This window comes from Bactrocera latifrons, unplaced genomic scaffold, assembly GCF_001853355.1.
Source record: "Bactrocera latifrons isolate USDA-ARS-PBARC rearing strain unplaced genomic scaffold, ASM185335v1 scaffold_426, whole genome shotgun sequence".
Taxonomy (NCBI): Eukaryota; Metazoa; Arthropoda; class Insecta; order Diptera; family Tephritidae; genus Bactrocera; species Bactrocera latifrons.
This window is the reverse complement of record NW_017537075.1, coordinates 125514-139214: the sequence shown is the minus strand read 5'-3', so window position 1 is coordinate 139214 and position 13701 is coordinate 125514. Positions and strand designations below refer to the sequence as shown.

At 35.4% G+C, this 13701-nt stretch overlaps 1 protein-coding gene across 3 annotated transcripts in view; it reads left to right on the top strand.

Moving 5' to 3' along the window:
- The window catches only part of LOC108972798 (Krueppel homolog 2), a 16748-nt gene extending 3400 nt beyond the window's left edge, over positions 1–13348 (top strand). For all 3 annotated transcript variants that reach the window (XM_018939608.1, XM_018939610.1, XM_018939609.1), the window contains exons 2-5: positions 3589–3798; positions 3852–4101; positions 4168–4301; positions 12710–13348. In XM_018939608.1, the coding sequence (XP_018795153.1) occupies positions 3589–3798; positions 3852–4101; positions 4168–4301; positions 12710–12941 (826 nt within the window). In that variant the 3' untranslated portion in view covers positions 12942–13348. The remainder of the gene's footprint in view (positions 1–3588; positions 3799–3851; positions 4102–4167; positions 4302–12709) is intronic.
- The last annotated feature ends 353 nt before the right edge of the window (positions 13349–13701 follow it).

Genomic DNA, 13701 nt, shown 5'->3' with positions numbered 1-13701 from the left:
ATATCTGACTCTTTTAGTTTTAGGTCTTACAAACAACCGTTATGTGAGCAAAACTATAATACTCTCCTTAGCAACTTTGTTGCGAGAGTATAAAAAGAAAAACAGTTGGATATTATTTACATATTTGTTAACATGTACCCCTTTTTAATGGTATTTTGGCTTAACGCAGATGTCTGACGCAGTAATTTCACTCTGCGTCAATTTTAATTTTGGGTTTCGTTTGTTATTTCATATAGTAGTGATGCTATTAAAGTTTTAATTTCGCTTTCACCTAATGAAGAATATGTGAACGTGAAGTTGCATTTGCCGATTTAAATAAATTTCTCCATAATTTAAAATACTTTCGGCATTTCACTACACATGTACATACATACATAAAGTGGCAGGCAAAATCACTTACTGTAAATTAATTATGTCGATTTCATACTTTTAAACGATCAACTATTTAGTGAGGGTTTGTTGTCATTGTAACATGTTTAATAGTTTCTCCTGTATATTTGTAAAATGTTTCGGTGGCACTGAAACTGACACCTAAAACTATGCAGCTAAAAGCATTATGTTGTCAACAAATTTAATACATTCTAGATGTATTTTTCGGTCAATATAGCTGCCAGTTTATGTTAAGTGTTCTTAGTTTGAAGTGTTCTAAAGCCTTCTTTTTTATTTTTATATTCTTGTAATCAATATCTAAAGAGTATTATGTGCTGAACACAATGCTCGCGACAGACTGCAGCAGCACGACAGTGAACTGAAAATGGCGTTGTGAATCCTACTACATGAACATTCGTAAGATGGCAGCGATATAACAATGGCCAACATGTAAACAAGACAACACAGCTCTCCATTTTGCATGTACATAATTTCCCTGTGTCCAATTTTAATATTTTGTTCAAAGTGAAATTTTTTATGCAAAAAATAAGTAAATAGGTATATTTATTTGTTTTAAATTGTCACTTGTTATTACAAATGATATAATACAGCTATTTTATGCTTTAATTTGTAAAATAACGTCAGGTTTGTTAGAGCTTTGAATAATTTTACATTTTATTTATTAGTGGCATCACCACTCTTCCTCTCCACCTTCAATTCTACTGTCAACGCTGCTGTGGTCCTACTGTCTTTGGCAAATATAAGAAAATATTGACGTTAGCGAGAACGACAACTGTCGGCCTGCGGTCGTGTAGTCGTGCAGCTGTCAAAATAACTCTGTCCATAAGAACGTGTGTTTTTTAATATTTGACAGATGTCGTTTGGCGGGCATTGTGTTCAGCACATTATAGTTTTGTTCACCTAACGGTTGTAGGTATCACCTAAAACTAAGCGAGATAGAAAAAGGGGTATGTACATATCGTCATCTGAAATGCAAAAAAAAAAAAAAACAGTTTCGGTAATTTACAGTGGCATGAATGAAACATGAAATAAAATGGAACATGATTGAAAAAAAAATTAATTTTGGTTAAAACTGGTTTATATCTGATCGCAGAACCTAAAAATGTTGAACATATATAATATTATGTATGTAATTTGAAGCCTAATCAATAAGACACTCAATTTCGAATTTTTTGATGATACGTTATTTTGCATTTCAGGACGATATACATAAATGATCAGGACAACGAGAAAATTTGAAATTCGGTTGACTGTCTGTCTGTCCGTCCGTCCGTGCAAGCGGTAACTTGAGTAAAAATTGAGATGTCTCCATGAAACTTGGTATGTGGGTTCCTTAGTACAAAAACTTTCTAGTTAGTAGATGGGCATAATTGGTCTACTGCCACGCCCACAAATCGCCATTAACCGAGAACACATAAAGTGACATAATTAATCACTAAATTAATACATATGAGTTATCCCAATGAAAATAAGAGAGAGTGTTTTCATACCAGTGTATTTTTATGCCTGAAATAGATAAATTTGAACTAAAACTTGACCTAGCTCTATATACCTAATATCAGGATTTTAGAACATTGCCTTAACTCTATTGGTTTTACACCATAAAATATTTCCCTGGCTTTGATTCTTGCAGGTAGTAGGAATATAAAATGTTCGGTTGCACCGAAACTTAGCCCTTCTTTACTTGATTTTTATATCTTGTATTGTTTCCCTGGTGCCTTGCTCTAGACATTTCCTGCAGTCTTCTCGATCTGTCAGCCCCATTTTGCGGACGTGCGGGCCACCAGACAGAGACCATTTAGTATTCCGATTATGTTCTTACAGTCTCTTCTATCGAGCGTTAAAAGGAATTTTTCTGATTAACTGTTTTGCACATGACCTGCAGTTTCGCACCCATTTAGCTCATTCCATCGGGTTTTCGTTTTCATTACCATGCTTCTGTTTAGGTTGTCATATAAAGAATGCATGAGTTTCTCAATGTTCATCACGTTTTTGGGTGACCACTCTTGGTAGTCTCGTCCACTATTTCATTGCCCTCGATGCCTTTGTGGTCTGGCACCTAATAGAAGTGAAGTTCATTGCTTTTGGATGAACCATATTTTTCTATGTTTATTTTGAACCAGTTTTCCCAGTTGGAAAGTGGGATTATACAGTGGGTGTTTGCCAAACCGCCATTACACACCGAACTATGACCGAGGGTTCTATATGTAAATTCTGCTGCAACCAGCAATCGTCCCACCGATTCTGCGCAGTTTTCAACAAAGAGGTGACAGGTTTAATACCAGTTCAAGAGCCGCCGTTTTAGTTGTTAAAGCTCCCGTTATGCACAGCGCAGCAGCCCTCTGACGCACCGTAGAGCAGAATTGGTCTTACAATAGCTGTGCAGCACCAATGCATGAGAGAGAGATTGTGCCGAGCATCTGTCTACACGCATAAGCATTGTTAGCTTTTCTCACTCTTTCTTCCACATTATGCTGCCACTGCAGTATTTTGTCCAAGACTACCCCAAGCTACTTGGTGCGGTACTTAAGAGAAAATTGTGTCCTATTTATTGATTTCTTGTGAACACAGGCGTATCCGTTTTCTCTGGGTTCAACCACAAGCTCGCTTGCGATGTGCAATTCTGGACTGTATAGAGAGTGGTGGTCATAATATTGCTAATGGCAATGTCCGCATATGCTAGGGGCTTTGCCGTCCAAGTACCTTAGTAGTTTATTCACCACTAATGTCCATAGAAGCCGAGATAGCACTACACATTGCTCAGACAGACTTCTTTGCTCGTTCTAGCGTTGTTCCATTCTGCTTTTATCCTTCTAGAACTCAAAAGGCTCTGATTTAACATTGTATAGAAGGGTCAACACCTATTGACTAAATACTATTAGATAGAATAGATTTCGTAGATACGTTGGTGATCGCTTCAGGAATGCTCCAAGAGCGTATTCCTTATATTCAATATCCCTTTTTCATTTATATTTTGATAATCTTAATAAAATTTTAGTAGATTACTATGCGGTGAGCACATATTATAAAGTGAATCTATTCATTTATGTATTGATATATCTTAATTTTATTTTTTATTAATTGATACGAAGTGAAACCTTAAGGGTTTTTTAGTTTCTGGCATCGAATATTAAGTCTGTTATGTGAACATACATGTACTATATATAAGCAATTTTAAATATTAACTAATTTTTACAGAACAAATAAAATGAGTGACGACGCAAGTAATAATCAACAGAATAACAGCTCGACCTCTTCATCTACACCACCTCCACAACAAGATAGTAATGGCAATGTATTGGAAAAAATGCAACAGCATATTCGAACGAATAAAGTCGACGTAGCTATGTGGGCTACACGCATACTCACAGTACTCTTTACATTCAGCTACTTGGTACCACTAATAAGGTTAAATAAATTTAAATTATTTGCGTTCAATATTTTAACTGTTTAATTTACAGTAATCAACAGAGCTCCTTTAACAAAGTATTACTATCGAATGCAGCGACTTCAGCACTACGCCTACATCAGCGTTTACCTTCGTTTGCATTTACGAGGGAATTTTTGGCCCGGCTCTTTATGGAAGATTCCTGCCATTATCTTATGTTTTCTTTAATATTTTTTAATGCGCAACCCACATTGCTAATTCTCATTCCAATTGTTTTGTTCGCCGTATTACATGCATCCAGTTACTCATTAAAACTATTAGACGTGAGTAAATTCCAATATTATAGACACGTTAAAAAAAAAATATTTGGTTTTATATTCCTTAAATAGATTATTGGCCAAAACTCTTGGTGGGGAGCAAGGTTCTTAATTTCGCTGGTTGAGTTCCAAGCCAGTAATATTTTGAAGGCTGCAGCTTTTGCTGAGATTTTTATTATGCCATTAGCTATTGTTTTCACATTCAGGTAAGTTGAAATTTTTTTCATTTCAAAGTTATTAATAAAAAAATATACAGCAATTTACTTCCCCTCGTTGATATTTTTATATCCTGATGTATCTAATACCATTTTTCTAAGTAAAATAATACTCCGAGCCCCCCATTTCTGAAGCAGTAATTGAAATATTGTTGGAGTTTTTATACTCTCGCAACAAAGTTGCTAAGGAGAGTATTATAGTTTTGTTCACATAACGGTTGTTTGTAAGTCCTAAAACTAAAAGAGTCAGATATAGGGTTATATATACCAAAGTGATCAGGGTGACGAGTAGAGTTGAAATCCGGATGTCTGTCTGTCCGTCTGTCCGCCCGTCCGTGCAAGCTGTAACTTGAGTAAAAATTGAGATATGATGATGAAACTTGGTACACGTATTTCTTGGCTCCATAAGAAGGTTAAGTTCGAAGATGGGCAAAATCGGCCCACTGCCACGCCCACAAAATGGCGGAAACCGAAAACCTATAAAGTGTCATAACTAAGCATAAATAAAGATATTAAAATGAAATTTGGCACAAAGGATCGCATTAGGAAGGGCCATATTTGGACATAATTTTTTTGGAAAAGTGGGCGTGGCCCCGCCCCCTACTAACTTTTTTGTACATATCTGGAAAACTACTATAGCTATGTCAACCAAAATGTATAGAGTCGTTTCTTTTAGGCATTTCCATATACAGTTCAAAAATAGAAGAAATCGGATAATAACCACGCCCACCTCCCATGCAAAGGTTATGTTGAAAATCACTAAAGTGCGTTAACCGACTAACGAAAAACGTCAGAAACACTAAATTTTACGAAAGAAATGTCAGAAGGAAGCTGCATCCGGGCTTTTTTTAAAAATTGAAAATGGGCGTGGCGTCGCCCACTTATGGACCAAAAACCATATTTTAGGAAGTACTCGACCGATTTCAATGAAATTCGGTATATAATATTTTCTTAACACCCTGATGACATGTACCAAATATGGGTGAAATCGGTTCACAACCACGCCTGAAATCTCGATTATCACTTTATCATGCGAGAGTATAAAATGTTCGGTGACACCCGAACTTAGCCCTTCCTTACTTGTTAATACTATGAACGTTGAGTTCATCTTGGACGAAATAATTTAATGATTTAAAATTTTTTAAAACCCCTTTAAAAACAAAATTAGAAACAATGACAGTGACCTAATTTTCAATATTTCTTAAAAATTAAATAAAAATATTTGATGAATTTTAACACAAGGCCCATTTTTACCCTGATTTAAATTAAGGACTATTTCAAGCGGAAAAATACTTACAAGACAATACATTACAGTACCTCTCTATTACCATCTATTATAGGAAATGAGGGAGATAGATTTAATCTAACAATTCTATTCATATTCAATGGAAACTTATCAATTTAATTTGATTATAATATCACACATTTTGACCAACGTGTACAATTTAAAGTCAGATAGAAAGTAGGATATCATTATAAACGCTATTTTGAGGACAGAGAAAGGGTGGGCTAATTACATTAATTTGGACACGCATTTTTTTCAACCAAGTTGTTACATATTTATATATACACATACACTGAACGTTATAGTATAAGGTATAAAGCCCACCGGAAGCTTCAAAATTGTGTTGCAGATATATGGGGTCCAAGGATGTATTGATCCGGTTATATATATTTTTGGTAATACCATTAACATGCCACATACTAATAATATGCTCTCGTGCGTACACTTATATCACCAAAATATATGGAGTAAATTTAGCCGCATGTTCGAAAATTGTAATATTAGTTAAACGGCGGAAAGGACAAGTTTTCTACCCGATTTTATTCATTTTTGTTAGATATATTGTTGTTAGTAAAATACACTATCTGATTTTCGCTAAGATAACTCACGTATTGGCCGATATATTGCTGTGATCGAATTGAAAGGTGAATTTTGTCCATTACATCTCCTTCAAAGTAATCCCCTTCCGCTGCAATACACTTATGCAAACGAATTTTCCAGTCATCATAGCCCTTGGAAAAATTCTCAGAGGCGATGGCTATCGGAGCCTTCTTCGATGCAGCTTTTATATTCTTAATGTATATTCTTAATATTCAGGCGAATGCGGTGGTTGTGGCATGATATTAGTTGCAAATGTGGCGAAATGAACACAAATAACCAATTCAGTATGAGATGGAGCATTATCGCATTGGAGAATTCGCGTTTAGAGCCTCACAAAACGCCGCGTATGTCAAATAGTAATGAATATTTTGACGTGGCGTAGTATAAATTAGTTTGCGAAGTATACATTAAAAAACTCAATTTGATCGCAGTGCGGTATAAACTAAACTGGAAGTTCATTAATCTTTGTATTATGTATGTATATGGTATTTGATTCAATCTATTTTGACAAAGAGGCATATTTTTATTAGCATTGTTCTGTATTCCAATAACATAACACACCCCACCGAATATGTCGACAAAATGTTCGCTGTAGTAACTGGTATCTAGAGTTTGACCAATTGTATTCCGATTTTGAAAATTATTGATCGTACCATCTCGAGCGTATTTACATATTTATTGATTTATAGCGCATTTTGAAGTTTTGAACAACGCCGTTGTATAAAGAGTAATTTACAGTGTGCTTAAAGGCCCTGTTACACGTAACGAGTACAGTGGCGAGACAGTATTCTGGCCGAGTATGATACTCGGTCGAGAGAGTTGCGTTGGCGAGTAGAGGTTTACACGTATTTTGTTCATCTAGTTAGACAGTGAATTTTTTCAAAGTTTTATTTACAATGTTTGGTAGAAAAAGACATTGTAAAATAGTTTTTAATGAAGTTCTACCGCATCTCATAAAAGAGTTGTGGGATTTATTGGAAGCAGAAAATAATAGAGTGTGGACAAGACCTAACTTTTCGTATACGAGGTGACTAATCTCATATTGCTGTACTAGTAGGTGGTGTTTGCTGTATTTCAATAATAGAAGGTAAGAACCTGCAAAATTGTTTTTTATGTTAGTTAAATAATAAGAAATACACATATAGCATATATGTATATGTATATCTTATAATGAATTGGTTAAAGTAAAACAAATTTTATTTTCACGTAGCAGCACCGGAATTATGAGTGACTTATATAGTTTGGTTTTTGTTCGTCACCTGTTGACAAGAGTTATCCTGTGTTGGTTTTCCAGGCTGACTTTGTTGGTGATGTTTACTCTGGTTCCAAGATAGACGAAACTATCTACGACTTCAAAGTTGTGACTGTCAACAGTGACGTGAGTGACAAGTCGCGAGTGCGACGACTGTTTGTTTGATGACAGGAGATATTTCGTCTTGTCCTCGTTCACTGCCAGACCCATTTGTTTTGCTTCCTTGTCCAGTCTGGAGAAAGCAGAACTAACGGGCATACGCCAGCAGCTGTACACTCTTATAAAAGATTGTACCTGCTCGATTAAGTTCTGCAGCTCGAATTATTTTCTCCAGCAGCAGAGTGAACCGCACGATAGGGAGTCGCCTTGTCTGAAACCTCGTTTGGTATCGAATGGCTCGGAGAGGTCTTTCCCGATCCTGACGGAGCTTTTGGTGTTGCTTAACGTTCTTCGCCACCGTTTTTGAATTGCTCGGCCGGCAATCTATCGGCCCCCCGCTGCTCTGTTGTAATTTGCGGGTAATTGCTATTCGAACTTCTTCCTGGTCGGGCAATGGAACTTCTGCTCCATCGTCATCGATTGGTGAATCGGGTTCGCCTTCCCCTGGCGTTGTGCGTTCACTGCCATTCAGCAGGCTGGAGAACTGTTCCCTCCATAATTTAATAATAATATAACCTGTTTAGATTAGGAAGTATTAGTTTCGGTACTAAGCCGTGCTCAAGAACGTATGAATGATTATCACTATATATGATATATAATCTTTAAGCGCAATAAGTCGATCTCTGTACACAGTCATGGTCAAGGAAAAGATTCTTCTGCGACTTATACACTCGTATGTGTACTATTTGAGGTTGTTTCCCCAAAGCAAAAGCATTTTGAATGACAGAAATTGCAATAGGAATGTAAAAGAATGAGGCAAACTCAGAGCAAAAACATAGGCATTCGACATAGATTTCAGACACCAGATATCTAACTCCTGAAATGCGCGAATGCAAAAAAAAAAAAAAATAAAATCTGGTACGGTGTTATAAAATGTTATGTTATAAATATTATAACTTCAAGAATGGTAAATTTTAACAGTTTTTTGTATTATTTTCCACCCATACAAAAATTACGTCTYCTTTGTTTAATTGGGGTAAGCTGTTAAACTACTGAAACGAATTTAGTAAATCTTAGCACGATATCCTGTGGGTTCTAACTTAAAAGATGGGAAAGTTTTTATTTCAATTGTGTTGAAACTCAACAAAACATAAATAATGATGTGATCAAAATGAAAAAGAGGAAAAAAAAAAAAAAAAAAAAAAAAAAAAAAAAAAAAAAAAAAAAAAAAAAAAAAAAAAAAAAAAAAAAAAAAAAAAAAAAAAAAAATAAAGAAAATAACTGGAATTGATGTGCTAAATCTTCCATCACATACACCTATTTTTGTCATTTTAATACATGGTAGTGGATTGACTCCTACAACCCATGACTACAAAACAAAGGTAGGATTTCCTGTTGAGAAATTTTTACTATCATTTTCGGATTTAGCAACCCAAAATTCGCAGTCGCAAAAGGACTATATTTTTTTTTATGGTTAAATTTATCTCCTAGATAGGAAATAGAACTAGGTATAACTCAATACATCTTAGCTTCACTTCAGCTGGAACTGTCTCGACTTTAAACGCTAATATGTTTTACGATCAGTAAGACGCCTACATTGCAATCTTAGAGTTGGTGAGGAAAAGCAACAAATATGCAATAAATTCTATTTTCGAAAATATTATTGAAAGTCTTCATTAATATTCTATTTTAAAATATACTTCCACAAAGAAAGTTCTTATTTTTAATTTTTTTATCAAAATTTATATGTCGGAAAATCGCAATATTTCGATCAGTTGATCTCAGTTGTGAGAAAATTTTGACCATATGATATTTTGTTACTTGTATGCATGTAAAACATCGCAGATGGTTTAGCATATGCTAAGTCCCCTTTTATTCCTGCTTTTGAGCGATTTACATAGAACTTTAATCGCTTTCCTTAACATAGCTGCCAAATTCAAAAGACAAAAAGGCGAAAGGGAGATATTTGACAACCTAATATTTGCATTTTGTACGGAAAGAGGTTTAATAGCAGAAACAGTGGAGAACGTAGAATCGTGGCCCGTGTCAGCTGATACGACCCATCTTATGGGCGCGCAATGTAAGTGATCAGTGAAAAACGCTACACCCTTCTCTCTTTAATGTAGGGTGACGTCAGAATTCACAGCATTTGGATTTTTGCCGTAGAAACGTGTCAGTTGATTGCTCTCTCACAACGCAGGGTTGCCAATATCTATATACTGGAGTAATTATCAACTTTTATAATTCAATCTGTTCAATATGTTTGAAATTTTCTCAAAATAACTGAAAATCAGAGTCGAATGCTATTATTTATAAATATATAAACTATTTTTAATAGTTTGTTTTCAGTTTTGATATTTTATATTATAAAAAATTGTAATTGAAAACATAAATGTCTACAAAACTATATATGCGTATTGAGATGGCTGATTACTGCGTTTTGGCCACGTTCTCAACTGTTCAAACATTTAGCTCGATAAGAAAAGAAAAGTAAGGACGGCAGTAGCGTTTTTGACTGGTTCTGCTATAAGTCATCATGAATTATGCGTTGGAAGATAAGTTGTGAGTCGAAACTCTTGAATTCGCCTGAATTGACGATACAACATCTGCCATTATTTCTTGAACATGTTTCTGCTTCTTTACTGGCGTAGACACCGGTTATGCGATTATAGCCGAGTTAACAACTGCCAAAAGAAGCCAGGTACTTCTCCACCTGGTCTTTCCAATGGAGTGGAGGTCTTCCCAGAGTCTTTGTCTTGAGAACTCGCAACGTCGATTCATCAGTTGTTGTCATGGTCCAAGCCTCTCCAATCAGCAGATTGAAGAAGTCGCACGATAGGGAGCTTTTGGTATTGCTCAACGTCAGTTGACACAGACGTATTAGTTTTGCTGGAATACCAAATTCAGACATCGCGGCATAAAATCAGCTCCTTTTCGTGCTGCCGAAAGCAGTTTGAAATCGAAGAAGGGGTGGCGTGTGTTGATTCTCCCTTCACGCGTCTTTTCCAAAATTTGACGCATGGTGAATATCTGGTCCTTTTTTGAATTGCCATGTCCAAGCCACAATGTTGTTGTTGTTGTTGTTGTTGTTGTTGGAACGGCAGAATTCTGCCAAGTTGACAGTCCCTGGCCGGATAAAAATCCGGGTCCGGTTTCGTCGACCCGACTGTGGTGGGAACGGTCCAAAGCCACACTGATAAGGTCCAATCAGTTTGTTGACGGTGGGCTTTAATCTTTCACACAATACGCTCGATATAACCTTATACGCGAAGTTGAGGATGCTTATCCCACGGTAGTTGGCGCAGATTGTGGGGTCTCCTTTTTTATGGATTGGGCATAGCACACTTAAATTCGATTCGTTCGTCCGACCATATTTTACAAAGAAGCAGATGCATGCTTCTTATCAATTCTTCGCCGCCGTGTTTGAATAGCTCGGCCGGTAATCCATCGGCCCCATTGCTTTGACGGGTTGAACATGTTTACCAAACTTATAATGATCCCAGTTTGGGAGTGCTACCAACATCCCGTCTTAATTTCCTTTGGACGGAAAAGGCGGACTGCAAAGCATGGTACCGTTGCACTATCCAAACCCGCTTTTCAGTATCACAAACATTAATTTTTAAAAAATTTAAATAATAACCTTCCAAATAAAAAAGGTAGTTGAGTATTCATACTTAAAAAGTTATTACGGTTTATTTTTGTAGCACGACTCGTGAGCAACTCTGTTTCATAATAGTGCTTGGAAACTTATCAATCACATCCTGACAGGTGATGAACGAGCCCGAAAGTAAACAGGATTTGTAATCGCTCGTGTAGTCTTCATTTGGCCCCGAATTCCTTTTTTTATTTCCGTACGGAAGAAATAAACTAAGAAGTAAACGATTTTCGACATCTGAAGAGGTGGTTGAAGCGTTCACAACGTATGTTTTGGAGCTGCCTAAAACAAAATGTTTAAAAGTGATTCGACAATTGTTGTATTTTAACATGCAAAATTGTACAGACCTTTTATTCTCTAATGCCGAGTTATAAAAGGTTGCATGCACTATAAAYACTTTAAAGTGGATAATTTTGAAGAAGACATTCATTTCAATTTGGGTAARGTTCAAAGACAAGCTTGGWGTTAAGAAACAAGGAAATGTGYAGAACATGCCACCAAATGTATATACATATATGTATATTAAAAAATAAAATTAAAATTGAGTGTTACCTAGACTGCAGTAACAAAATTAAATGTTTTTTTTTTCAAGATATCAAATGTATTTCGAAATTAGATCTCTTAAGTAAAAAAACAGTAACACCAATATTAATTGGAACCTTGATTCTATGAACGTTAATGTTGGTTGATTTACAATCTATGCATATTCAGTTATCCCTCAAACAAAAACGAATTTTTTTGGTTAACATATAAATAAAACGACTTTAGGAATATTGTTGTTTTTGGGTTTAGGTTTTTGAATGATAACTGAATGAGAATGGGTTGTAAACCATACAAAATTATTTATGTCATGAAGACTCACCAACACTTATAAATTATTACTATTACGAAGCTGTGATCCCTATTTGGATATACAGATCCGATGTGCAATCGTGTATCTGCAGACTAGTGTGCAGTCTAGAATCGGGTGCTAGGGGTTTCCGACTTCATGGCGTAACCGGTAGTTTGCACAAATGTTAAACAGCTGCCTACTCTCTCCTTCTTGCAGCTCCTTTATGGAATGGAAACCAACCGAAGGCAAAACAAGGTTTTGGTCCGAGCATCCTGTACGAAATCTAGCACCCAAATGAGCTGAAATCATTTGTAAACTGTTAAGAAGGTTCAGCCGTTTTCTATACTCCTGCACCAATAGCGATTTAATCTCGTAAGATGAGATCGCATTAAGTGCCATTTGACTGTCGCTGAATATGGCAATACTTTCAATAACTTTCCTAAAACGATGCAAAAGTTGTATGTATGTGTATCAGTCACAACTTTTCAACTTTCGCATTCCTTCTTTTCCTGATAGCTAGGATTCTTTAACTATTGTATACAACATTTTGAAATTTCTTTGCGATTAAATTGCTTATCAACATAAAAAGTGAATAACTCATGTAAAAACTTTTTTTTGAATATGAATGCAGTAAAAAGGATTTTTAATAATTTGCAAGTTTTCTTATCTATTTCAGAGGAAAAACAGGACTAATGACTCCGATAGTTTACTATCATTTCTTGGTTATGCGTTATAGTTCCAGACGCAATCCTTATACCCGGAACGCTTTTGCGGAACTTCGCGTTAAAGCCGAGGCCTTAGCCGCCTCATCACCTGCGGTTGTTGGTAAGATCATACATAGTGGCATCGCTTTTGTGACTCGTTTAGCGCCGCAACAACAACCGGAGCAACCATCAGCAACACAATAAGCATTTTTTCGTACATCAGCCTTTTGTTTTTAAATTATGTTCCACTAATATGAAAAAAGACATATGTTTAATATTATATTTTACAAAAAAGTACCTTAGGAAATAAATGCAATTTAAACATGCGACGTCTAAACATTTGCCTTCAAAGGTTACATGAATAACAACAAAAATGTATAACTATAACAAATATAATTTAAATGTAAATTGGAACACAACACATTGAGTTTTAAATTGTACGACAATTTTTATTACATTATAAGGTATTATGTAACAGGTATTTGTTCAAGATTTTTTCTCTTGAAATTATTTTTAGTTTCCTCTTTATGTAGTCATTGGTGTTAATGTGCAATTATCTCGATATATGAATGATATCAATTTGAATAAACAATTATATTTATATCATGGGATTAACTTTTTTATTTAATATAAAGCGTACATTTTATTGAAGTTTTGAATTAATCACTGATTAACTTCACAGAAAATATTGTAAATACTAACGAACGAAATTGTAGCGAACTTTGTAATCAGTCCGTCCTTAGTCTAAACACTGATTTGTTAAATAAAACATAGATATTACTTCCAATTTACTCTACTTTAAATTAATCCTGAAATCGTTTTTGGTGCTGCTTTTTTAACTCCTGGTGAAAGATAATGAAAATGTGTCAACCCCACACAATGATGTCATAAGATTTAATTAGAGTGCCCATACCGTAACGTCATATGCAATATGGTAGGGCACCATTAATTGTACGAAGTATTG